Raw genomic sequence first — 25,478 nt, forward strand, 5'->3', positions numbered from 1 at the left:
CTTTGCTTGTCCTGAAACTAGCAGATTAACAAAAGCACATCAGAATAAACCAACCTTGAAATCTCCAGACAAATGTAATAACACCATTTGACAATGCAGGACATTACCTTCTGCTTGCTCACGATGCATTCAGACCGATGTTAATCCAGCAAAAGGCACCTTTAGTTTGGGGGAGGGTTAAATAGTGTGTGACCCTGACTTAATGACGTGAAACTCCTGCACCTTAACTTCCCACTGAAGAAAGTTTCAACAGAAAGGATACCAACCAAGATAAACTCAAGCATCAAATTGCATGAATGTTAATTACTTTCAAGGAAAGAACTTTAAAGAAAAGAATTGAAATGCATTTCTCAATTCAGACCAGACCATTCCCTGAACAAATTAGGTGGTTCTAGGAACTGAAGTCCAAATACCCAACAGTACTCTTTGCTGCAGATGTAAAACAAAATAAACATTATTAAAAAACATTCACTACTCTGTACCGGTAAACACTGTAAACCACTAAAATTCAGATTTGTGAGAGTTGGAAAACATTTATCCAACATCTGCCCATGCCACACACAGCTATGCATAGCTACCCTACACGACTTCATAGTGACAACTACTACCCTCTGGTGCCTATGTATTCCAACACTATTATGCCAAAATGCCCACACTGGATTGCCAAAGGGGACCCACATTGCTATATTATAGCTGGCAAGTTTGTGGAATTGCAAGCAAATTATTAAAAAACACTATAGTTAACAATTGACAATTACAATAAATCTGTAATTCATTGAATTCATTCAACCCCTCTGTAGCAATATTACATTTCAAAATCAAATTGGCTTCTCTTCTCATGAGCAAGGAGCTAAAATCACCACCTCTGTGTCCAACCTTGACCACAGCCAGCACTGTCCATAGCACATCATTCTCTGAGTGATGATTATCTAAAGAAATGGCTCACAATTGGTGTTATAGTGACCCTGCGTCTAATTTGGGATGTTAATTGATACGCTGCCTTACTTCTTGGTTAGTCTTTCCAGTACACAATTTGCTGCAAGGACAAACAATGCCATAAATAACATTTTTGGTTTTGCAATTGGAAAATTTGTGATGACTCCATTGAATTATTTTATACTCAAATTCCTTCCCTTCAATAGTGAAATCGCAACACACACAAGAATCACAATTGTGATGCCCCTCTATGGGAGATAAATTCCATGCTTGGTACAAATCACTTCTAACAGAAGTTGGTGTCACATAAGCTCTAACTATTTGACTCCCAATGCTCTGATCCTTCTTAAAAGCAAACAGCGGTCTCACAAATGCTTTGTCAATTTTTTTAATCAAATGCCAACTCTGCACTACTATTGTTTTGAAATTGTTAGTCTGTGGACAAAATGTGGATACACAAACTAATCTATCTGTGATGGCCCTCTCACATTTGGCCAACAGTGTTTCTCTCGGAAATCCACCAATTGGAAACAAAGCATACTAAGTGGGTTTTAGGGTATATCTACAGTAAGACTGACGATGCAGAGTGTTTGCAAATACCCACAATCTTCGAGTTTGTGGGTGTTCAATGCATTCCGCAAGGCCCCACCTGACTACTCCACTTCCCATTGTTCCTAACTAAAAACCTTAATCTGTACATTGTGTCACATTGACAGATGTCCTGTCACTGTGAGTGCTTTTTTTACTATTCTAAAAAGTAATGTATCCTAGTTATTTGAATAGGATTTTGGAAGTTGCTGTTTCAGATGCCATATCTTGTACATAGTTTCACTTGCATGCACAAAAAACATTTGTGAATATAAATTTGTGACAAGGGTGGATTAAGATGTGGAGGTGAGATCTGAATTGTTTTACCTTATTTTCTTAAGGGGCAAGTAGTGCTGAGCAGTCAAAGAGAAATGAGATTATTTAGCCTGAAAATATGAGATAGAGGTACAATTGTTTAAAGCAAGGAACAGTGTAATAGCAAGTTAAAGAAAATTCGGTAAGGCAATGTGTAATGAGCGAAATGCATGATCAAAAATTGAATGTGTTGATGAAGGCTCTTTTATGTATAGTACGTCAACCGTTACACTAAACCATACTGGGGGTCAAAGCTTAATTGGTTCATTGGTTAATTGAAGTACCCCCTTTTGCCTTCTACGATGGTAGATTGATCATCTCCTAATTAGACAGTCCCTTAAAACTTTGCTGACCCTAAATGATTCATACATATGACTTTTTTGCAAAAGTACTAAGAAAAGTACACAGAATCTGGGGAATTCTAGCTTAAGGTCCAGGGAAAAGAACATTCATTAGATGTACTGTATTAAAAGTATTTAAATCATATTCCTTGCCTCCAAATGGCAAATGTAACCCCATACAGATCAAATATAGAACTAAAATTTGTGAAAGCATGCAAAATTAAAACTTGCATTATTAGATATTAACATGTTGAATAAGAGAAGTACCTGCAGCATGACATGTACCAATTCATTAATCTTCAGGTCACTATCATCGCACAGATAAGTGATTGCTTTTTTCTCACTGCACTTCTGTCTTAGGACCGTTTCCATGTGATGTTTGTGGTCGTCAGTTCAATGACACCGGAAATCTGAAGCGTCATTTAGAATGCACTCATGGAGGAAAGCGAAAATGGATGTGCTTCATTTGTGGAAAATCAGTTCGAGAAAGGTAAAACCCCCATCAATTTGAATATTACTGCACACTTACAGGAAGGTAATGCACTAGTTCATTATGGTAATGGTAATGGAGACACAGAGACCTAGTTGCAAAAAATAAAATAATAATCAAAAATGGATTGCTTTGTTTTATACTGCATGTTTTTGATTACTTTTGCAATTCAGAACATTTTCAAAGACAATTCCCTAGGAAGGCACAAAAGCCTGAGGCTTCCAAGAGTACTACTTGAAAACTCCTAGGAACTTATAGTTACTTGCCTGTGAAGGCATTTCTGGAGGACTAAAAGTGCATTGTGCACATTTGCAAACAGGAAAATATGAAGAGAGATGCCGTTTGTAACTTTTTCCTTCCTATGAGAAGCCCCCTGCCTATACACCGGTGAAGGGTAAATATGTTTGCAGGGTGGAAATGGTAATGTACTCCATTACCATTTCCACCCTGCAAACATAGTTACCCTTCGCCTTGGCTTGATTACATCTCTGACCCATGTCCTGGCTGCAACTAATCAAGAGAAAACAGGTTGTAAATTCATCCAAACAATTACGTTTGTGTGTGTTCTGAAACCTCTAGGACATTACCATCATGGAAATCCCACTACCATTTCTTTGGAGCAGATTTAGTCACCCCAAAAAAGCCTGAGTCAGTCTTTTTACAATTGTAAAACCGTGTCAAACATGGCTTTACATTTCTAGAAATAAGGCTACAGATTTATGATTCAGTCCCACCATATTTGGCGATGGAACAAACGTATTGCTATTAAAGATGTATTTGTGATTTTAAGAAAACGTTTCTGCTTTGGAATATTCACTTCATCTAGTTTTCAGACTTACATTTTAAATTTGTCTAATATATTTCAATTTCCCAAGATGATTCTAATATATCTGTTTTTTTATTTAACTGTTTTTAGTTAGGTATTCATTGTTTTAAGCTACTTTTGTTTGTTTGTTTTGGATTATTTTAACACTAGTAATCTGTCTTTGATGTACTCAGGAGCCCACAGTGAGTATGTGAGTATGCCACTAACAAGTGTAACAGTGGGTTCCTCCTAATGTTTAACTTACAGTGAACTAATTTGCTGCTTTATCTTGCGGGATAGTGACAGATTTTTTTACCTGGGTCACAGGAACTGTGCTACTGTGTGGTATCTTATAGAACAACTCTTGACAGCCCCCATTTTGCACCTGTTTTGCCACTTACTTATTAAGTAAGGAGTGGAGCCAACACATTTTGCTAGGCAAGAGCAGAGAACACAAATTTTTCACTGTGCTGGTACATCAATCTAGCCTTATTGCCCACCGTAGCGGGCTATACTTGCCATTAAAGACCACCTCCAAGGAGCGGGCCTTTAATGGTCGGTATAGTCCAGCTCTGGCAGGCTATTAGAACATTCCACCACTAAAGGGCAGAATGCTCTAATAAGTAAAACAAAGGCCTCATGGAGCCCGAGGGGACTGAAATCCCCTCAGCTTTGTGAGGCTTTTGTTCACAGCTGTTGCTTTGAGACAAACATTGGAATGTTTGAGCTCCGGGCTTATGCCAGCCATTAGAATCCTGGAGCACTCCATTGTTTTGACTGAAGCTCCCAACATTCCCCTATTATAATGCTGCTAAAATAACAAGTTGAGCAAACTTAGTTTCCATCATGTTTTAGATAGGCCACAAATATACAGCAAATCTGTTTGGTCTAAATTTTGCTGATATGCAAACCTTAATATATTATGACTCTTGCTATCTTTAGAGCAGTACCTCTGTTCTACATTTCTTCGGCAAATGACAAAAGTGGTGAAAAACCAGCTGAAAAGATTTGTCTCTGCGCACTTCACTGGTGAAGGTCTAAAAGGACCCTTTTGCTGATCAAGTTAATAAGTGTAACGTAAGACAGTTGTCTCTCCCTTCAATTTGTTGCATAGTGAAGCTTTACTGGATGGGGCATTTACTTCTGCAATTTAATCTCTGGTATCCCAGAGTCTTTAACATCACAAAAGGGAAAACATAAAGCAAAACTGTACACATAGTGACGACTTAGTGTCCAGTATATACATTATGTTATCATTTATAATATTTCCTGCATTCTTGAATGAAAGTGAATGAGTAAAGGCTTGTATTGTCTTTTTTCTCGGCAGGAGCCCATTTGCTGTAAAATAATTTAAGCTAAATTTACAAGAGGACCTACTTGAATGAGTAGGATTTGCACCTGTATGCAGGTTGGTCACATTTGACTTTATTCAACATAATTTTATTTTTTCCATACAGAACAACATTAAAAGAACACATGCGAATTCACAGTGGGGAGAAACCACATTTATGTAGCATTTGTGGACAGAGCTTTCGTCATGGAAGCTCCTACAGGTACATTAAAATCATGCTTAAAGGATTTTTGTTGTTTTACAAAATGTTTGTTGTATCAAAATAAAATGTATATAATAAGCTGGCCATTTCTACATGAAGGCACAAAGAGGCATGAGACAGAAGGTGAGTGCTGTCTTTTTTGGATAGCACCATTAAAAATAAATAGCCACCATTTAAGTAAATAATCCACACTGTAAAATCATTGTGATACATTAATCTAATAAATTCATATTGAAGTTCTCTAGTTACAGACCAAAACTTCGGAAACAAGCTCAGGATCAAAGATGCATTACAGACACCTATTGAAATGGAGATCATGGCAATATTCCTCAAAGAAATAGTTCCCATTTTATACCTTGCACCAATACCAACTGTCCTCAAACCTTCTTTACTAGTTAATGGGCAGACAACCTTCAGAAAGAGAAAACAGTGCAAAGAAGAGAGTTAGGATACTGCAAAACAAAAAGACCCTGATCATCCTCAAATACCGGTGTTGGATTATTGTATGTAGTACCTTACTAGTATCCCCTTATTAGATCTTCAGCATCTTGCATGCGTTCACAAGCAAAGTTTCCCAGTAGTTCGGATTTGAGGCATGAAATACAGATTAGTGTTTCACTCAAGAGTCTATCCTCACTTGTCCTTGGAGCTTTGCAAAAACATGTTACATTGTAAATCCAGTCATTTCTTGGTGATGACTTTGAGTAGGATTAACATTTTGAGGCTTCTTATCCCCATAATAATTTGTGATAGAGAGATGCAATTCCATTGGATTCTTTTTTTTGGCATATTGACTGCCACCAATAATTGGACAGTTTCTCACGTATGCACCATTATAGTGTGATGCAATTCCATTGGATTCTCTCTTTTTTTTTTTTGCCATATTGGCTACCCCCCATAATTGGTCAATTTCTCACTTACGCACCATCAAGGTAATGTTGCAGAATAGTGTGTATTTGTCCCATGTTTGCTCCTCCCACATTCCCAGCAATACCTTCTTAGAGTTGAGTTCCAGCAGCTGTTCAGGAGCTTGCACTACTGTTTTGGACCCCCCTCCAAAACGGGCTCAGCTTGGGCATTCCCGCAATGTGTACCTCTAGGTGCCCCGCTGCTCACACAGATCCGAAGAGCTATTACCCATCGCATGTAGAAGCGTCCTAGTGTAGTATGCTCTGTGGAGGATTTTGAGCTTGATGAGTCAGAACCTTGCCCAATTGCGGCCTTGCAAGGATACCTACAGGAACCACTTCATTCGTTGTCCTCAATGACATGCAGGTACTGCAGTGTTCTCAGGGGAGGTGAGGTGTTAGCCGATATTGTCCTGTATATCTCGCAGATCGCATGATGGTGTAGTGGGGATCGAAGCACTCTATATTTTAGGGGCTCTCTTGAGGCGTATGTGTGCATTTCAATGGGATGTGCCTGACTTGTATATATCGCAGGTACTGGGTGCTTGTGAGTTCATACTGCGTCTGGAGTTCCGCAAAGGACATAATTCCTGTCTCAGTCCAAAGTCACCCACTTTCAATATCCGAAATAGGTCCCATTTCCTATAACTCTCCACTGCCTGCAACGGAGAGGAGACCATTTCGTCCCACAAAGGCTTCTCCAGTTTGATTTTGCCACTTCAGCTAATCTTTTTAGTGGCCTCCCTCCATGCTTGGATTACCATTGCTGTGCGAGATGGCAGTAAACCCAGCCCCCTTTCCATATAACTGTCTGACATACCCCAGAAGGTCCATTGCAGGCTAGTCCGCCAACACCATGGGTTCGCATTGTTCAGTGAACTACCAGTCATTTATTACCACCAGTTGGGTCGCCCAGTAATAGAGACGTATGTTTGGTAGTGCTATACCACCGTCAAATGTCATCTGGGTAAGCATTGACAGTGTTATTCATGGCACACCCTGATATCTGGTGACGGCTTCTGCCTATCTCAAGAAGCGGTCAGAAACCAGGAAGAGTGAGTTCTGGAAGGTATACATGAATTTAGGGAGGTACACCGTTGTGTATAGGGCTGCATGGCCTACTAGGGATATATCCTTATATAGTGATTCACTTCTCGCTTATATTTCTCCATGATTTTGCCTAGGCTAGAATCAAAGAAAAGCTGTTGATCCTTGGAGATGTCATCCCCACTTAACAGAACACCCTCTTCTCTGTCGAAATCGGACATATTCCACCAGCTGGAAGAGGCATGATTTTATTGATGCGTAATCTGGAAAACTGACCAAAGACAGCAAAGATCTAAAAAATAGGGAAATCTGCACATGTATAAGGTTGTGGGTGAGTTCCCATGCTAAAAGATCATCATATACAGCATCTCAGATTGGTTTAACCACTTTGCTTCGGACAGATTTGAAGAATTCAGGGGGTAGCCCATTCAGACCTAATTTCTTCCCAGATTTCAATTGGGTCATGGCGTTAGCAGTCTTGTTCTCCTGGAACTAGTAATCTCACCTTCTTGTCATGGGACAGGGATAGCATGGAGAAACTGGTTCAGGGTTTGGGCCAATTCCAAGTCCATCTGTGAGGAGTACAGTTCTCTTAGGTGGTCTGCAGAAACCTCTGCTATTTCAGCCGCCCGCGTTGCTTTGTGGCCCTCAGCTGTGTAGTAGGATCCATCTCTTCTCCTCTTTCCGATGTGCAAGCCATGCCAGTTGCTTCCCTGCCTTATTCCCCACACCATACAGTTTGTGCTGTTGGGACTGGTAGAGTGCCCGTGCCTCTTGTTGTAGCAGGTTGCAATGTTTGTCTCTTGCCTTTTTTATTCGGAAGGGCAAGTGTCGTCTGGGTACCGCGTGCGTTGGGCCTCCCAGGTTTCCAGTTTCTACTCCAGCTCCTTTCACTGTCTTTCTCTGTCTTTTCTGTTCCTGGTAATATTGGTAATGAAGTGGCTCCTTATCACCATTTTGTAAGCCTTCCACAGCATGCCCTGGATGCAATGGAACCCTTGTTATCCTGAAAGTATAGATCTGGGTGAACTTCTTGAAATGTCAGCACCCAGGACTCCAATCTTCAACCAACGACAGTGCAGGAAGTGGGCTGCATCAGCTGTAGACTAAGCAGCGTATGGTCTCAGATGCCCCTGGGGAGATACTTGAAATCATCACAGTGAACCATGAGGCGTGCTGGGGAGCAGGAAGTAATCTAGACAAGACATTGATTGCTTCAAATTACTGCTGTCTCACACCTGATGCAACACTCGCCAGGGATCAGTCAAGTCCATGGCAGTCAGGAATGTGGCTAGTCTGGTATCGTCTTTAGGGGCCCACTATCTCTGGTCACCCTGTCAAGTGAACTATGGAGGGTAAGGTTCAAGTCTCCACGCATTGCTGGAGTGAGCCATTCACCCATGGACTCGAGACTTAGTGTCTGTAGGCAGGGGGCGATACCATGAGGCTATGTAAAGTTCTTCCCCCTGCTATGTGCTACCTACTGCTGCCCAGCACCCTGTAAGTCTAGCTAAGTCTGCATCTCCAGATACGGTAGTGACTTAAGTGCCAGTATACATGTACATTGGGAGCCTGTGGTGAAATCTGTGTGAGCCAGGAGTGTCTGTCTGTCCCTTCCTAGAAATTTGCACTTATCGCCTAGGAGGTGGGTCTCTTGCAGTAGGACAAGGTCCAGGGTACTCCGTGCTAGATAGCTCATCATTGTTACTCTCTACAGTTTGTTCCCCAGCTCACTAACATGCCATTAAAGAACTGTGAGGGACGTTTGTGTATCGATGTGCACCATGTGCGCCACCTATGTGTAGGCCATGTTGGTATTTGGTATGAGTCATCTGGAGACCGATCCTCTGGGTTGTCCAACGATTGCCTGCACGCATGTTCCCTCAACAGCTGAACCCTAGATTTCCCCCACAAGGCTACCCCCCTCCCCCACCCCACCCTCCTTGTCTCCTCGTGCAGTTAGTTTTGAGCTACTCACTACTCCAATGCCTGGGGTACCTATTGCCTCCTTTAACAATTTGTAGTAAGGTCAGCAATAGAAACCAAGTGTGTAACCACTACATATGTCGGGGTCCGGACCTGCAGGCCTGACAGTAAACTGGTCCCAATGAACCTCCTCTGCATCAGCTGCCCCCAGTTCAGGAGCTTCAAGTAATTACATTTGCTGCCATTGGTGTCACTTTCAGTAGGACAGTATCTCCAGCCTTTGCTTCCAAGCTGCTGTCGCTTGTCTTCCAGTCATTGGAGCCTCTAGGGGACTTTGACCATTTGGTAGCCACTGCCCAGGGATTGCCATCTTTCACTTACTGCACCACCATCGACGGCTTCTGCCGACACTCACTGACTGTATTGAAAGCCGCACCAGTAAAGTCTTTGCTATAGTGAAACACTTGACCTCTCTGCCAACCTCTCTGGCACCAAGCAGTCCCAATTCTTCGGCAACATGATCACCAGCATCTATGAAAACCTAGAGCCCCATCTGGACCCTTAAGCCCCTGCTGGTCTCATGCCCAACTCCACTAATACCCTGAGGAACATCCTGACCACCCTGACCACTTGCCTCACCATCATCCCTCAAGGACTGCAACAACCATGCTGTTCATACACTGCAGAGAACCGTCATACCCCCTGCTCTCACCGCGTCTTCATCCAAGGACTAGATCCCATCAGCGTAGACCTCACCCCAAACCTGAATGACTCAATCATCACAACCACCTACATGGATGCCTTGATACATGCCACGGTACCCCAGATCCTCAAGAAACCATAAGTAGGCCCAAAGACACTAGCCATCATTCGGTCTATCTCTGCTACACTTGTAGGCAAAACTAATGGAAATGATGATGAGAAAATGGCTAGCCACTAACCTCACTGACAACTACCTCCTCAGCACCACTTGCTCTGGATTCAGGCCCAATCATAGTACAGAGACTACCCTCATTGCAGCTGCATGATCCTTAACAGAGGGAACACATCAGTCCTCATTCTCCTGGACCTCTGTAGCATTTGGCACAGTCTCACACCCCATCCTTTTCAGGTGCTTACATGAGATTGGCGTCTAAGGACCTGTTATCCTCTGGATCTGCTCCATCTTAACTGATAGAAGACAAGCTGCCAGCCTGACACCTTATTCCTCAGAATCCCGCAAACTCCTCTTTGGTGCGCCTCAAGTTTCATATGTCAGCCTCACCTTCTTCAATGCATAGGTAATACCGCTGGCCAGCGTCCTCTGCTCACACTATATCAATATCCCCTCCTATGCTGATGACACACAGCTCATACTCTCATTCTCAGATACACCCTCAACACTAGAAACAAGTTCACCACCTTCATGACCGAAATTGCTAACTGCATAAAAGCCAACTGTTTTAAGCTCAGCACTGACAAGACAGAAGTAGTGATCTTTGGCAAGAACGTCTCACCATAGGACTCCATCTGGTGGCCATCCAGACACAGGCCCATACCAAGCACCCACGCCAGGAACCTTGGAACTATAAACCCTGCTTCCACGCCCTAACGATGCTGAGGAAGATCTTGAAGTGGATCCCCTGCCTAAACTGGAACAACTAGTCACCAGCAAGTTGGACTACGGGCAAACCCTGTATGCTAGGATCACCAACAACTCTCTAGAAGTCTACAAACTACCCAGAACTCGGCAGTCAGACCCATCTTCAATCTTCCACACAGAACTCCGATCACACTACAATTTGGGGAGCTCCATTGGCTCCCCGTACACAAGCTCACTCATTTTAAACCCCTTACACACATTCAAAAAACTAAACAGCTTAAGTCTACCTACCTGAACATTCACATCTCCATCCCACAACCAACAGACACCTCCTCTGTGCAGGACTCCTACTCACACACATCCCATGAAGACACAGAACCAGATCAGGAGTTTGGATGTGCTCGTCTTTTCTTGAATTCCGCAAGAAGCTAAAGACCAGCTTTTCATTTGACCAACTTACCATAGCAGGGCTAGGCGCACACACCAGCTCAGCGCCAAGGTATGCTTGCGGTTGATACACAGAACATTACATAACACTGCCAACATCTTGATGATCTTGGGCTGAGGTGATCGAAAGACCACCGTCCTACTGGATCCTTCTGCATCCTTCGACGCAGCCTCCCACCCCATCCTTATCCAACATCTGCACGCAGCCAGCATCTAAGGTAACGTACTTCGCTGAGTTTGCTCCTTCCTGAGAGAATCAGACGGTCAGCCACCAACCTCATCTGTGGAGTTCCACTAGGATTCTCACTCACCCCCACTCTGTTCAACACCTACATGACCCCTCTTGAATTCTCACTCATCCCTACTCTGTTCAGCACCTACATTACCCTACTTTCCAGCACCATCCACGCCCATAGGAACAACATTATCTCCTATGCTGATAACATCCAGCATATAATATCCCTGTCCTACAAGATGCAAAACACCCGGCCCAATTGCTCAAGCCCAGCACAGACAAAAAACAAAGTAGGAAATTCATAAAACATTTCAGGTCTTCCCTAGAATTGCAAGTTTACTGTGAAGTAATGAAGGCTATACATGGGGGGGGGGGGACGGCTGTCAGAATGAGGTTATTAATATTGGAAGGTTACTATTACTAGTTTTAGACATACTGATTATGTCAGTATAAACGTCTAAAATAATCTCTACTAAATTCTTGATACTTGTTTCATAAACAGCAGGCAATTCCCCTGAGCTGAGCAATGTACTAGGTTCAAGCAGTACCAACAAAAAACTAAAGTTGAGAAGAGAACATAATTAAGTTCCCAAACCAATTTACAAGAATCTAGAAAAAAAAACAAAAAAAAACGAGCACCAAAACATTTAAAATCAGATAAGGGGAACTGGAGTATTCGATTTTTAAAGTTGTATGGCAAAAAACACCAAAAACCTCGAAATTTCGGTTGTCCAATTGAAAGTTACACTTTGCGTTTGAATGGAATTTCTACAGTATTTCATGCTTACTGCGAGGGAGCAAGGGTAGGGTAATTCATGTTGGTCACATCAGTCAAACCTTTTAACTTTGGACTGTTTTGGTTCCCAGTCTTCCTGCAAGGTAGGCAAGGATCCTTCAAGGAAGGATACCTTATCCTGGAGCTCTCACTGTAGCCCCCAGTAGATGCAAAAAGCTTTGAGTGGGACGAAGCAGGGGTTTGTAGCTGTCAGGGTCATTTTGCCACTGGGTAGATGTGTTGCCTCAACTTGGTTCTAGGTTTTTACCTTTGGATTTAGTCACCTTTTTTGATTTTTGAAATCCTGCCAGTGAAGCATGGAAACAGAAACCAGGCAATGCTCTGTGCGGCTAGATACTTTGAACTTCAAGTGCACTGAAGCCTTTTTCTTCACAAGAAAAGATGCAAGCAGAACAAACCTGGACATCTTGCCGGCTAGGGTGCGCCTTCCATGAAAGGACTAAGCACTTTAGCCTGGTCCTGTAGAGAGATAAGTATGGCTAATGTTCTAATACAAGGAAAGCTCCTCTTGGTCACTGGTAAAGCCTTGTATCCTTACGGGCAGGAGTCCTGGCACAAGGTCTTTCACCGAATAAAGCTCCTTCATGGGCAAGTTCAAGCTGATCAGCTGGACCATTTTTAACTCCGTGAACACTTCAGTCTTTTCTGTCCCTATAGCGGCAACAGGAGGCCAACCCCTGGGTGCCAGCAGGAGTTGATAGTCCATGGAGTGTCTTTCCTCCAGCAGTCAGTCAGTTTTCTTCAAATGTTTCTTTCCAGGTATAGTTCTCAGGTGATGTTGCAATGTAATATTCTATGCACTGGCCAATTTTGGGGAATTTTGTTACTCCCGGTCTTTGCAACTTTATCTCCATACAAAGCTTCCTTCCCAGAGTCCCTCATCCAGGATGATCCGAGCCTTCCTTCAACTGGAAGAGCATTTTCCTCCTTCTAGCCATTTGAGTATGGAGATGAGGTTTCCCCACCTTTGCCAATGTTGAAACTGGGTTTGGGGTTCTCTCCTGTTGGGAGCACAGGCAGAAGGCCAAAAGTATCTGTGTGCATGAATGCTTTCAATTCCAAAGATCCCCATTTGGGATATACACTTCAAGAGTAAGAGCTCGGAAAGCAGCCCAATATGTTGCTAAATGTCTTTGCTCCCTCCCAGATGACTATTGCCTCCTAATAGGCTACTGTACACCACTTTAGCTTTCTTGAGGTCAACCCATTTTCCTCCAGCAGGAGGGATCCCAGCCAATATGGGGAGTCCATTCAGTCTCTGGAATAGCACTACTACCCAAACCAGATCTCTGTGCTTTTTAGGTCTGGCGAACAACAGCACATGCGCTGAATGCTTTCTTTGTTTACAAAAGATATTGTTTATAACAAGGGCCTTGGAGCCCACCAATTGTTTAACATTCTTTATCTTCTTTGTCACTCTTATTTGTTGCCTTCTGACTGGCCCACACATGCGGGCTTCACTTACTCTTCTTTCATGTGGAGCATGGTCCCAAGTACCGATTGCTTCATCCTGATTAGAGTCCTTCTGCTGCTCAAACTGTGATTGAGTTACTATTGTTATTTCTTATTGCCCAGTCTTCTTTGTTGGTGTTGCTACTTTTCTTTCCAGCCCCTACTCCCTCTCCTCCCTCTGTACTTGTGTAGCTACTTCCCTCCCACTACCCCTTGACTGTGTTGTCCTTCCCTCCCACATCTCGCCCTCTGGTTGTGCGTGCTTCTTTTTTCCTCCCTTCTCTCACCTCCCGTCATTGCTTGGCCAGTTCTACTACTACTCCTCCTCCTGCACATTGTTGCTTCATGTGTTCTGGCTTGTAAAAAAATACTACAATTGCCAGCATGCATAATGTTACAGTGGAAAACAGCAGGCAAAGGATGTTTCAGTCAGAAATGTGAAGAATGCCATTAAATAGTAGCCAGGTCACAAAGGAAGCTCTAGTGCCCCTTTTCACCTCTCTTATTCATATTTTGATTCATCCTTTGCCATAGGGAGTGAGTAGATAGTTTATAAATTGCAGTGATTTAGAGAAAACTGCACTGTCACTTTTTTCCCCTGCTTCCCTTAACTCGCAGACGGCCTGGGCTACAGTTACAGAAGTTAAAGGTGCTTGTTTTTTCTTTTTGTTTTTTGCTCGTGTCGGTGGAATACGTATTTCTCAATCGATCACCAGAACTTCACATCTTATTTTTGGAGTTCCAGTACCATTTCGTTTTTAATTTTGTGATACAGTGAACACGTTCACATGTTTTTTGCATTGTGTTATGTGATTGAATCGCTACATGTTGCTAAATAGCAGACACCAAAAGCCATTTGTAGGTCAAGCCCAACACAAATAAAAACAACCTACTACCATCTTTCAAGTGCAAGGCTAGAAAACGCCATGGACCCCATTCCCCCCTGGACGACCACCTCGACCACCAGGTAAGATGATTGTCCCACAGGGGAAGCTAGTGGGTGGGGGGTATTGAGTGTTGTATGCGTGAATGGGCGTGTGTGTGTGTATGGAGGGGGTGGGGATATTGTGTATGTTTGTGTGCAAGTCTGTGTGCTTGCGTGAATGCAGGGAGTGGGGGGGTGTCGTGGCAGTGTGTGTATGAATGAGTGAGAGTGGATGTGTGCGTATATGTATGTAAGTATGGTGTGTGCATGTGTGGATCAGGGGGGTGGAGGAGGTCTGTACGGGGACTGAGTGGTGGCTTTGTTGCTTGGAGGGATTGGTGCTTGTGATTGGGTCAGGGTGGGGGGGGGGGGCCTCCATTATGTTGGGAGGGGGGAGTGTTGAGGAGTCCTGCTATGGTAACAGGAATTTGAATTCCTGCTGCCAGTATCCTTTCCGCCAGGGATTTCGTAGTGGGCTGCTGCCATAGACACTGACGGAAAGGATGCTCGTAATACAGCAGGCGGTGTTAGGTGGACTGCTGGGTCAAAGGTAGTCAACCTTCGGCAAAGCAGTCCCGGTGGTGAACTGGCTGGGATGCAGCCAGTTCACTGCTGCAATCATAATTTGGCAGTCCTGCCCCTCCAGGCTGTTGGTGGTCTGACCGTCACCACAGGTGTGGTGGGACAGGACCGCCAAACTCATAATGACCACCATAGTTTCACATGCTGGTGGGTATCCCTACTAAAAATGTTACAAATGGCAATAGAAGTTTTAAACTTCTAGTCAGATAACGCAGACATACAGATTGATCTCATGAACCTGATTGCCTTACATATTCTTGTATCAATTAAGCACTGGAAAATCTAACTACCTTAATTTCAAGGGTTCAAGCAGCTTATTCACCATTACTGACAAAGTGTACATGTGGTCCAATAGTAGATACATTGTCCACCCTACATGAGGCTCTAACTATCATTCTGGAACTAAAAAAGCACTGCCCTAGTAAGTAACCCTGTTATGGCCACTCAAACTAGTGTCCTAAATAGGGAAGTGTTAAAAGTGGAAACTGATCCCCCTGAAGGACCACATGACCTCTCAAAAATCATTAATAAGAAAGACCAAGAGGGCTTCCAGTTCCACAATCTTGCACTGTGACTGAGGAAAGTATTCCATCACCTTTAACTAAACAGAAGGCAGTGTAAATGAGCAAGAAATGTGATACACAAGATGCAGCAGTCAAGGGAGGCTGCCCCCAAGTGAATCTATCCCATATTTGGGACAAGTAAAACAGGAGGTGGAGGCAGTGCTACCATAAATTAATCAGACTGTCACCTTGATGCCACATTAAACACGGACACTGCCTCACAAGATTCTCTTGATGTAATGCCCCTGTCGAAAGAGCTTACCAAGAAGCCAAGTAAATAAAAGGCAGGAAATTCAACTAATGGATGTCAGATATGAAATAACACAAAAGAAAAGCATGCCACCCATTCTCCAGCAAATGTACAATTTGGCATGGCAAAAAAAACACAGAAGCCAATCAATCGGTGGACATGCTAACTATGGTGATAGATCAGAACAGGTTCATATAAACGAGATAACACACCCGACCTGGGCCCAATCTCAAATGTGCCTTCTATCCAGCTGGCTCCCTTTGCCAAAGGACTTTCACAAACAAGGGGCAATGCCAACTCTGAGGTGGAAGACATCACAAATCAATGCATTGTGAAGCCACACATCATGTTTATCTAAACCAATGAGAATGATCGAAGGATCTTGTTGAAATATACTGATCAGCAAAGGAGTAGATCAATCACCACAAAAGATAGTCAGCTCGTTAAAAGTTCAACAGGCCCAGTAATAGCACAAAAAAGGTGGTATAGAAAGCCAAAGAAGGTAGGCACATTCATCAGAAATTACTGAATCGTCAAATCTTCATTGACAGCACATGAAACAAGAGTGCTAAAGCCCACCTGTTCTCTGCAAAACTCTCTTTGTAAGGAGATATGTGTAACAAACCCCTGTTCAGACCAGAATATATCACTCAGGGGTGACGGGATATCCTCAATATAGGAAACATAATGAGACTACCAGCGGAGATCCCCAAGTTCAAAGCCATAACTTTGGCCGATTTGTAATCAGTGGAATTCCTGGCAAATTATAACCCTTAGCGATCAGAATTTAAATGTAACAAATTGAGGCTCCGGCGAAATTGAGTTATTAATCCTAACCTTCACTAACATCTTTAAAAACTGGGGAATAATGCTATAGAGATATCAGGTGTCTGGGTGCCCATTTCATGAGAGAGAGAGAGAGAGAGAGAGAGAGAAGAGATATATATATATATATATATATATATATAGCTAGCTCGGTCTCCCATAGTGACCCCAGTTCTTTCAGTCTTGCGGGGTGCTAAAGTAATTCTTAGCAGAATTGAGGTGTCAACTCAAATGAACCTTAGTAAGCCAAAATGTCCCCAGTGGGATTGGATTCCCTCAGTTTTAAATGCTTCTGGGATCCCATGTACTCACCATGGGAAAGAAACGGGACTGGAGCACACAGGCCTGCACCTTCTATCATGGAACATAGTTGGGGCTAAAACTCTGCTCCAAAATGTCTCTCCCCAACAGATGTTGGTATTTTTGCTCTTCAAGAAACCTGGTCTATGATAGACCTCCCAATTAAAGGTTTCACACCTTATCAAATCAAGGCTACAAAATCACAGTATTACAGAAGACCAAAAAAGGGGGGGGGGGTGTAGCAGTTTACCTATCACTTGAGTTTGATATTATTACAGAAAAACTCCCTTACTTGGACCTAAACCTCCAAATTATCAAACTCAGTAAATGGGCTCAAGACAAGAGGTCGCAGGTCCTTCTATTTAATGCATTTCCCTATCCAAACTCAGCCAAGGAAAAAATGCTTTTAGAAACAATAACTTCCACAAAAATAAATCAAGCTAATCCAACATGGGTATGATATTGACGGAGTCTAATTCAAACTTGATCTTCACCCCTCGTGTGTTTGTGGTGTCTGGAGCCCGCCCATGACCTGAAACCGTGCTCCGAGTGCCAGGCCATAAACCCAAAGCCTTTGAGGGAGTGGTCCCTAAAGCTCATGGTGGCACGGCTCTCAACTCTGCATTGCTCCCGGACTCGTTCGAGAAGTTCACAAGACCTCTCGCGGAACCACCACTACTTTTCTTTGTCCCACTTTGTCATCTGGAAATTCAGGTCTCAAGAAGAAGAAGTCGAAAGAGAGCAAACATTCTTCGACTTCGCCGCTGGGTGATGTGATACGGGAAAAGCGTTGATGCTCTAGGCCTCTGTCTACGGAGCCTGTTTCTAAGTCAACTCCACACCTCCCTGAGTTTCTGGGACCACAAAGCCACCCCTGTCCAACTCAGAAAATTCTATGAGGCCATGCGCCTCATTTTTGGATAGAGCGACCCCCCTGCAATGCCTTGGGGGCCAGTGGAGATGGAGGGGGCTCCCTCAGGTCCGCACCGGCAGCTTTGGCTCAGGCTCCAGAGAGCCCCTTGGGATTCATTGTGAGATACGTACCAGCGCCAGTCATGCCAAAGCGACCTTCCCTGGTGCCGGCAAAGACATCAAAGCGATGTCTATCCCATACTTATACCCGACGCGGAGCCGAACCAATTCCCCAGCTTGGATCCTGACCTTTATTCTTATGGGTATGGGGAAACTGTAGAGGGGTCGCTGGACCCTTTAGTATTTCAGCTTGTAGACCCTTAAGTGGACTAGGCACAGGAACTGGGAAAAAGCTAGTGGTCTGGATACATCTCCTGATGCTGGCATGTGTCAGGAGATGTATCTGTGGCTACGGAGGAGGGAGCATCGTATTCTATGATGGTAAACCCTCTGGGTGCCCTGGACGTAACGTTTACGTCCTGGGCAGCACCGCTCAGGTGCCCAGGACATAACCGTTACGTCCTGTACAAGGCCCTCTGGGGAAGCGCTAGCGCTTCCCATGAGGCCCTCCCGCCAGGGCAGGGCTAGAAGGGGAATTGCTTCCCCTTACATAACCCACATTCCCCCCACAAAGTGTGGTCTGATGATGTCAGCTCGTGATCGTTTCTCCTCTGTACGGCAATTCAGAGAGCCATGAAAAGGAAAGGAAAGGCTTTTCCTTTCCTTTTCATGTCTTACTGAGCTATGCGATCATGCTGCAGGAATGCCAGACGAGGGAGGTTTTTTTTCTTTTTTTTTTTTCTTTTTTTATTGGCATAAGGGGAGCGGTCCCTTTAGGCAAGAGTCACTCCTCATGGGGTAGTTTTTTAATTAGGCCTTTTCTGAGCCTATTTTTGTAGGACCCATCTGCCCCCAAGGGGGGCAGAAAGCCCACCAGAGACCAGGGAAGATTATTTTTTTTTTTTAAAGAAGAGGGTGAGGGTATGGCCATACCACCACCCCAAATAAATAGGGACAAAGTTGTTTGGCCCACTGGTGGGCAGATGGGGCAATTATCCCCGATCCACTCCCGAGGGGGCAGAAAGCTTACTGGATGCCAGGGAATTAAAAAAAAATAGTGGGTTAGTGGCCACCAACCAGTACGGGAATGGTTGTGCCCCCACCCCAACTGAAGGGGGTAACAGTTTTTCAGCTCTCCCCCTGCACACTAAAACATCTTATCCCATGGCAAGCAAGAGGACATTTGTTTATTTTGAGTTTTGGTTTTACATTTGGGCCATGAGTGCTTGTCTAAGTCTCAAAATCATCCCACTTCGAATGGAGAGGGCTGCACTTTTTGAACTTTGGGACATTGCCATCTAGAGAAATCGATGAGACCTAGATACATCTGAAAACTAAACATCATCAGTGTGAGTCCAGGGTGGTGTGCTTCACATGCACCCAACATCTTTTTCTTACCCACAATGCCCTGCAAACCTCCAACTTTGCTTGAAATCCCACATTTTTCACACATTTTTGTGATGGAAACTTCCGGAATCTGCAGGAATCTACAAAATTCCTACCACCCAGCATTGTCACATCTATACTGATAAAAATTCTGCCCCACTTGTCAGCCTAAAAAAGTTTTTTTCCAATCGCCCTTTTGGACCCTTTTTGGTTCCCCCTCATTTTTGACATATTTTTGGCTCTTGCCTGTCACAGGCATTTGGCCCACCTTCACAAATGAGGTATCATTTTTACCGGGAGCCTTAGGGGAATGTTGGATGGTAGGCAATTTGTGCTGGTGCGGTGATCCCACACAGAACTGTGGGATAAATATGATTTTCTAGATAAATTTGAGGTTTGCTGAGGATTCTGGGTAAGAAAACACTGGGGAATCCACACAAGTCCTAGCTCCCTGGACTCCCTCGGGTGTCTAGTTTTCAGAAATGTTCGGGTTTGTTAGGTTTCCCTAGATGACTGCTGAGCCCAGGACCAAAAACGCAGGTCGCCCCTCACCTCCCCACCCCTACAAAAACTGGTAGTTGTGTATTTGATAATTTTGAAGTGTCCACTTTGTGTTTTGGGGCAATTCCTGTTGTGGGCACTAGGCCTACCCACACAAATGAGTTACCGTTTTTATTGGGAGACCTGGGGGAACGCTGGGTAGAAGGGTGTTCGTGGCTCCCCTCAGATTCCTGAACTTTGCAGCACCGAAATGTGAGGAAAAAGTGTTTTTTTGTCAAATTTTGAGGTTTGCAAAGGATTCTGGGTAACAGAACCTGGTGAGAGCGCCACAAGTTACCCCATCCTGGGTTCCCCTAGGTGTCTAGTTTTAAAAAAGGCACAGGTTTGGTAGATTTTCCTAGGTGCCGGCTGAGCTACAGACCAAAATCCACAGCTAGGCACTTTCCAAAAAACATGTCAGTTTTCAATGTAAAAATGGGATGTGTCCATATTGCGTTTTGGGGCGTTTCCTGTCATGGGCACTCAGCCTGCCCACACAAGTGAGTTACCATTTTTATTGGGAGACATGGGGGGAACGCTGGGTAGAAGGGTGTTTGTGGCTCCCCTCAGATTCCAGAACTTTGCAGCACCGAAATGTGAGGAAAAAGTGTTTTTTTATTTTTTATCAAATTTTGAGGTTTGGAAAGGATTCTGGGTAACAGAACCTGGTGAGAGCGCCACAGGTTACCCCATCCTGGGTTCCCCTAGGTGTCTAGTTTCCAAAAATGCACAGGCTTGGTAGGTTTTCCTAGGTGCCGGCTGAGCTACAGACCAAAATCCACAGCTAGGCACTTTCCAAAAAACATGTAAAAATGTGATGTGTCCATGTTGCGTTATGGGGTATTTCCTGTTGTGGGCACTAGGCCTACCCACACAAGTGAGGTATCATTTGTATCGGGAGATTTGGGGGAGTGCTGGCTGGAAGGAAATTTGTGGCTCATCTCAGATTCCAGAATTTTGTACCACCGAAGTTTGAGGAAAAAGGTTTTTCTTTGCCAAATTTTCAGATTTGCAAAGGATTCTGGGTAACAGAACTTGATACGAGCCACACAAGTCACCCCATTCTGAATTCCTCCAAGGTGTCTAGTTTTAAACATTTTATAGGTTTGGTAGGTTTCCCTAGGTGCCGGCTGAGCTAGAGGCCAAAATCCACAGCCGGGCAGTTTCTAAAAAACACGTCAGATTTCAGTGTAAAAATGTGTTGTGTCCATGTTGCGTTTCCTGTTGCGGGCATTAGAACTGCCCACGCAAGTGAGGTACCATTTTTATCGGGAGACTTGGGGAACACAAAATAGAAGAACAAGTGTTAGTGCCCCTTGTCTTTCTCAACATTTTTTCCTTCCAAATGTAAGACCGTGTGTAAAGAAGACGTCTATTTGAGGAATGCCCTGTAATTTCTATGCTTGTATGGGCACCCCGGAATTCAGAGATGTGCAAATAACCACTGCTTCTCAACACCTTATCTTTTGCCCATTTTGGAAAAACAAAAGTTTCATTGATACCTATTTTTCACTCTTTATATGTCAGCAAATGGATTGCTGTATACCCAGTATAGGATGAAAACCCATTGCAAGGTGCAGCTCCTTTATTGGCTCTGGGTACCTAGGGTTCTTGATGAACCTACAAGCCCTATATATCCCGCAACCAGAAGAGTCCAGCAGACGTAACGGTATATTGCTTTTGAAAATCTGACATCACAGGAAAAAGTTACTGAGTAAAACGTGGAGAGAATTAGCTGTTTTTTTCACCTCAATTTCCTTTTTTTTTTTTTCAGCTGTTATTTTCTGTAGGAAAACCTTGTAGGATCTTCACAAATGACCCTTTGCTGAATGCAGAATTTAGTCTACTTTTTAGAAATGTTTAGCTGTCCTGGATCCAGCAATGGTTTCATACCCATTTCTCTCACCTAAGTGGAACGAGGCTAAAAGCGCAAAGCATTGTAAAAGTGGGGTATGCCCCAGTAAAATGCCAAAACTGTGTTGAAAAAATTGATTTTCTGATTCCAGTCTGCCTGTTCCTGAAAGCAGGGAAGATGGTGATTTTAGCACCGCAAACCGTTTGCTGAAGCGTTTTCAGGGAAAAACCACACGCCGCCTTCTGTAGCCCTTTTTTCCCATCTTCTGGAAAAAACGAACTTTTTGCTGGATTCTGGCTAATTTCTTGGTCTCCTCCAAGGGAACCCACAAACTCTGTGTACCTCTAGAATCCCTAGGATGTTGCAAAAAAAAAAAAGAGGACATAACTTTGGCGTGGGTAGCTTATGTGGACAAAACGTTATGAGGGCTTCGGCTCAAACTGCCCCGAACAGCCAAAAAAAAGGCCTGGCAGCAAAGGGGTTAAATTGTTATAGTTATTATTTTAATTAGCTGCAACAATAAAGTATTACAGTATACCGTACAGTGTCCATACCTGAACATTAAGATTTAGGAGGCAGTCCTCTTTTTTCCAAATATATTATTTTCGTTATTATGCTTCTGAAATAACGATCACTTCAGGGCCAAGCAATATTTATCTGTACTTGGATGTGTAATCACGGCAAGGCAAGCTGCTTTTAAGACAGTATTTCTTTCACATGTTATACGTTGGACACTGATGCCATGTTCTTTCTTCTTCCGCAGCTGTTCACATTCGGAGGTGTAAGGTGTTAGCTTGCTGAAGCCAGTTTCTAGGCAATATTTCTTACAAATTTGACAGACTAGAGGCAAATTCTTAAGTGCTTTCTAATAAAGTGTTTTTTTCTGTTTTCATTTTTTCACGCTTTTATGTTACTGACTTTCAAGTCATTTTCATCTGTTACACTGCAAACCTTTCTGCACATTTTTCTTTACTTTCAGCTATGATGCACAACATCCGTGCTGCTGTACAAAATGGCTAAAAGATTGTGACAAAGCCAATAGCTCTCGCATAGGCGTGACCTATTGACTTTACTAGTGCTGTTTCAAAGTTATTTTACCAATATCCGATTAAACTTCTTCACCATTGAAATAGGTTTTTAATAAAAAGTGGAGTATAATTTTGCCCTTTCTATCATACTCTCTGGTGAAGTTACATAAAAGATTCTTATTTATAACTATGAATGCTTGTGGAAAATGTAGCCTTAACTACACAGTGACAAACATATTTTCCCATATGTTCACTGTGAAGATATACATTTCCACCCAAGTGGGTTTTCTAGGCTGACTTTACAGGTGACCTAGCTAATTTTTAAATCGAGGTTTTCCCGCATGACAAAGAACTGGCATGTGCCACTTGCCTTCTTTAAAATTATAGCCTTGACAGAGCACAATGCTGTTTTCTGAAGCCATATATTTTTGGCTTATAAGTGGGTCATGTAATTACACCGTGCAACCTACATATGACCTGTCTATATCATTAGAGCAATCCCTACGACAACTTACCACAGCTTTAACAGAAAGGTAACTACACTAATTTAGTGTAACCTATTTAAAGTTAATGAACACATGCCATGTGTATTGATGTCAGTGTCACAGTGCTAAGTGTCTTAATATCAGCACAATTAGGGTCCCTAAAAATAGGAGAGACCATGAAGAAAGGCAAATTTGCTCAATGGCCCAGCAGCTGCCCAGAGTCAGCTTAACCACTAGTTTTCCATATTGCAGATGTCAGGAAGGCCAGTAGGAGAGAGAGGAATAACGTTTAGTTTCAGCACTTGGAAACCTAAGACACTTTATTCCAAATGGAATAGGATTCCCTTGGGACAGTAATGAAGATATTAGCCCTGTTTACTGTGTTCTTTAAAATTGTACCTCAGACTGCCTAATAAAATAAAGCGCAATGCTTTATAAAAATACTATGCAGCAAAAATATTATACTTAAACTACACAGCATTCCTGTTCCTTTGAACTTTGTCTGCCTTAAATGTGACCTTAAATATGATGCAGATGTACTTTTGTGAATTTTGTATCTTACAGACTTCATCTCAGAGTGCACCATGATGACAAGCGCTATGAATGTGATGAATGCGGGAAATCTTTTATCCGTCACGATCATCTTGCTAAACACCAAAAGATACACTCTGGTAAGAATAGTCCATGTTTCATTTAGCTAATCAATCTCTGTTAAATTTTCAAATGTCTGAATTGGTCATGAGCGAGTTATGGAGGCTCGACATCTGTAGTTGTTTGGAATTTGTCTGCATTATGTAATTTACATTTCTTACATAATTAAACTTAGATAACTAATTTAAAACAGCATGAATATGAATTGAGATTTTTTATACACTTCTCTTGATATTCAGTACTACTCATACTGTTTTAAATTAGCCACCTACGATCCAAAACATCTTCTCCAGATAGCATTGCTTTGTACAACTCCCCAATAAATAGGGTCACAGACAATCAACAGTTAAAGCTGATAGAGGAACAGACAGATTCATGTTCTGTCCTTCATCAATAGAGGGTACCATCCCAAGTGGCAAGCACATTGTGAGAATTGTATGTTTATCTTTGGTCACTTAAAGGGAAACACTGCTTCCAGCTGATTTGTTTTGGAGCAATCAAAGCAGAATTTTCTCCCATTTGGTGGGTACCTCACCCATCATAGCATGAATAGTCACCGGGATAATCCCAGGTGTAGCCAATTGTTGTTGGAGAGCCGGACCAGCCCTTGCTGGGGCAGTGTTCAGTGTTCACATTACAAATTGTGTTAAGTGTCTATATCATCTAATTATATTATTGTACAATGAATGCAGATTAGCGGCTGTTAACTTTTGTATATTTGGATATGTGGCATAGGCAGCTAGAACTGGCCATGTTGGCCCGTCATTATTGAGGGGACCTAATCTGACGTTTTCAACAACATGTGGAATGGCGCCTTGGAACCAATTTGCTGCTCCTTGTATGCCAGCGGTATTTCTAAATAGTTGTGTGCTCTGTATTGTTGTGGAATGTTAGCTGCTCCATATATATGACATGTTTTTGTGTTGGCATCGACTGCAGGAAAATTGACCCATGAGTAAAATGTTTTGTGTGCATTATGTGCCTCTATCAAAAGAGTAACATTGCCACCCCGGTTTGGTTGCTGATTTAGAAGAAAATATTTACTGAAATAACTACTGGATTCTCCATTTTAAAATGGAATTTACAGAAGGAAATATTAATTGGGGTATCCTTTTAAATGCTCAAGCTTGAACAACTTACATACAAACATAGGTGCCACCTATACTGCTGAGGAGGGTATTTCCCTAACACCACAGACACCTCCGTATAAAGATGAAAAGGGCACCTTATGCATACAGGAGAAAACTACTCAGGAGATCTGTTAAATAAGTACCTGGCCATGATACTTGGTGGCACCATGTTATGTGGTTCCTACTATAGTAATAGGAGTGCGTGTATAGGACGGCAGTGTGGGAGACTGATTTCAGCCACACCATTAATACCTTTCAGCCTCACTTCTAACTAGCTCACAGTGCCTCACCCAAACCTACCAGGGTGGAAGGTGATTATGACAACCTGAGCATGATATTGACTCCCCAGGGAAGCCATGGAAACAGATCTTACCCTTTTTTTCGTGTCATTACTCATGCACGCCCAGGTGAGACACAAAAAATGTGAGATACGTTTTCAGGGTATTTTATTAAACATTCGTACTCTGGCATATAGAGAGTGAGCTGGTGATAATTAGGCAGATAAAACAAAGCAAGATAATCATCATTACAAACATAGTAAAGAAGATAAACAATCCAACCATGG

At 43.0% G+C, this 25,478-nt stretch overlaps 1 protein-coding gene across 1 annotated transcript in view; it reads left to right on the forward strand.

The window, feature by feature from the left end:
* The window catches only part of ZBTB41 (zinc finger and BTB domain containing 41), a 160,227-nt gene that overhangs the window by 51,304 nt on the left and 83,445 nt on the right, over positions 1–25,478 (forward strand). The window contains exons 6-8 of the mRNA XM_069232127.1: positions 2,541–2,670; positions 4,933–5,028; positions 23,697–23,803. Coding sequence (XP_069088228.1) covers positions 2,541–2,670; positions 4,933–5,028; positions 23,697–23,803 — 333 coding nt within the window. The remainder of the gene's footprint in view (positions 1–2,540; positions 2,671–4,932; positions 5,029–23,696; positions 23,804–25,478) is intronic.

Source organism: Pleurodeles waltl, chromosome 4_2, assembly GCF_031143425.1.
Source record: "Pleurodeles waltl isolate 20211129_DDA chromosome 4_2, aPleWal1.hap1.20221129, whole genome shotgun sequence".
NCBI lineage: Eukaryota > Metazoa > Chordata > Amphibia > Caudata > Salamandridae > Pleurodeles > Pleurodeles waltl.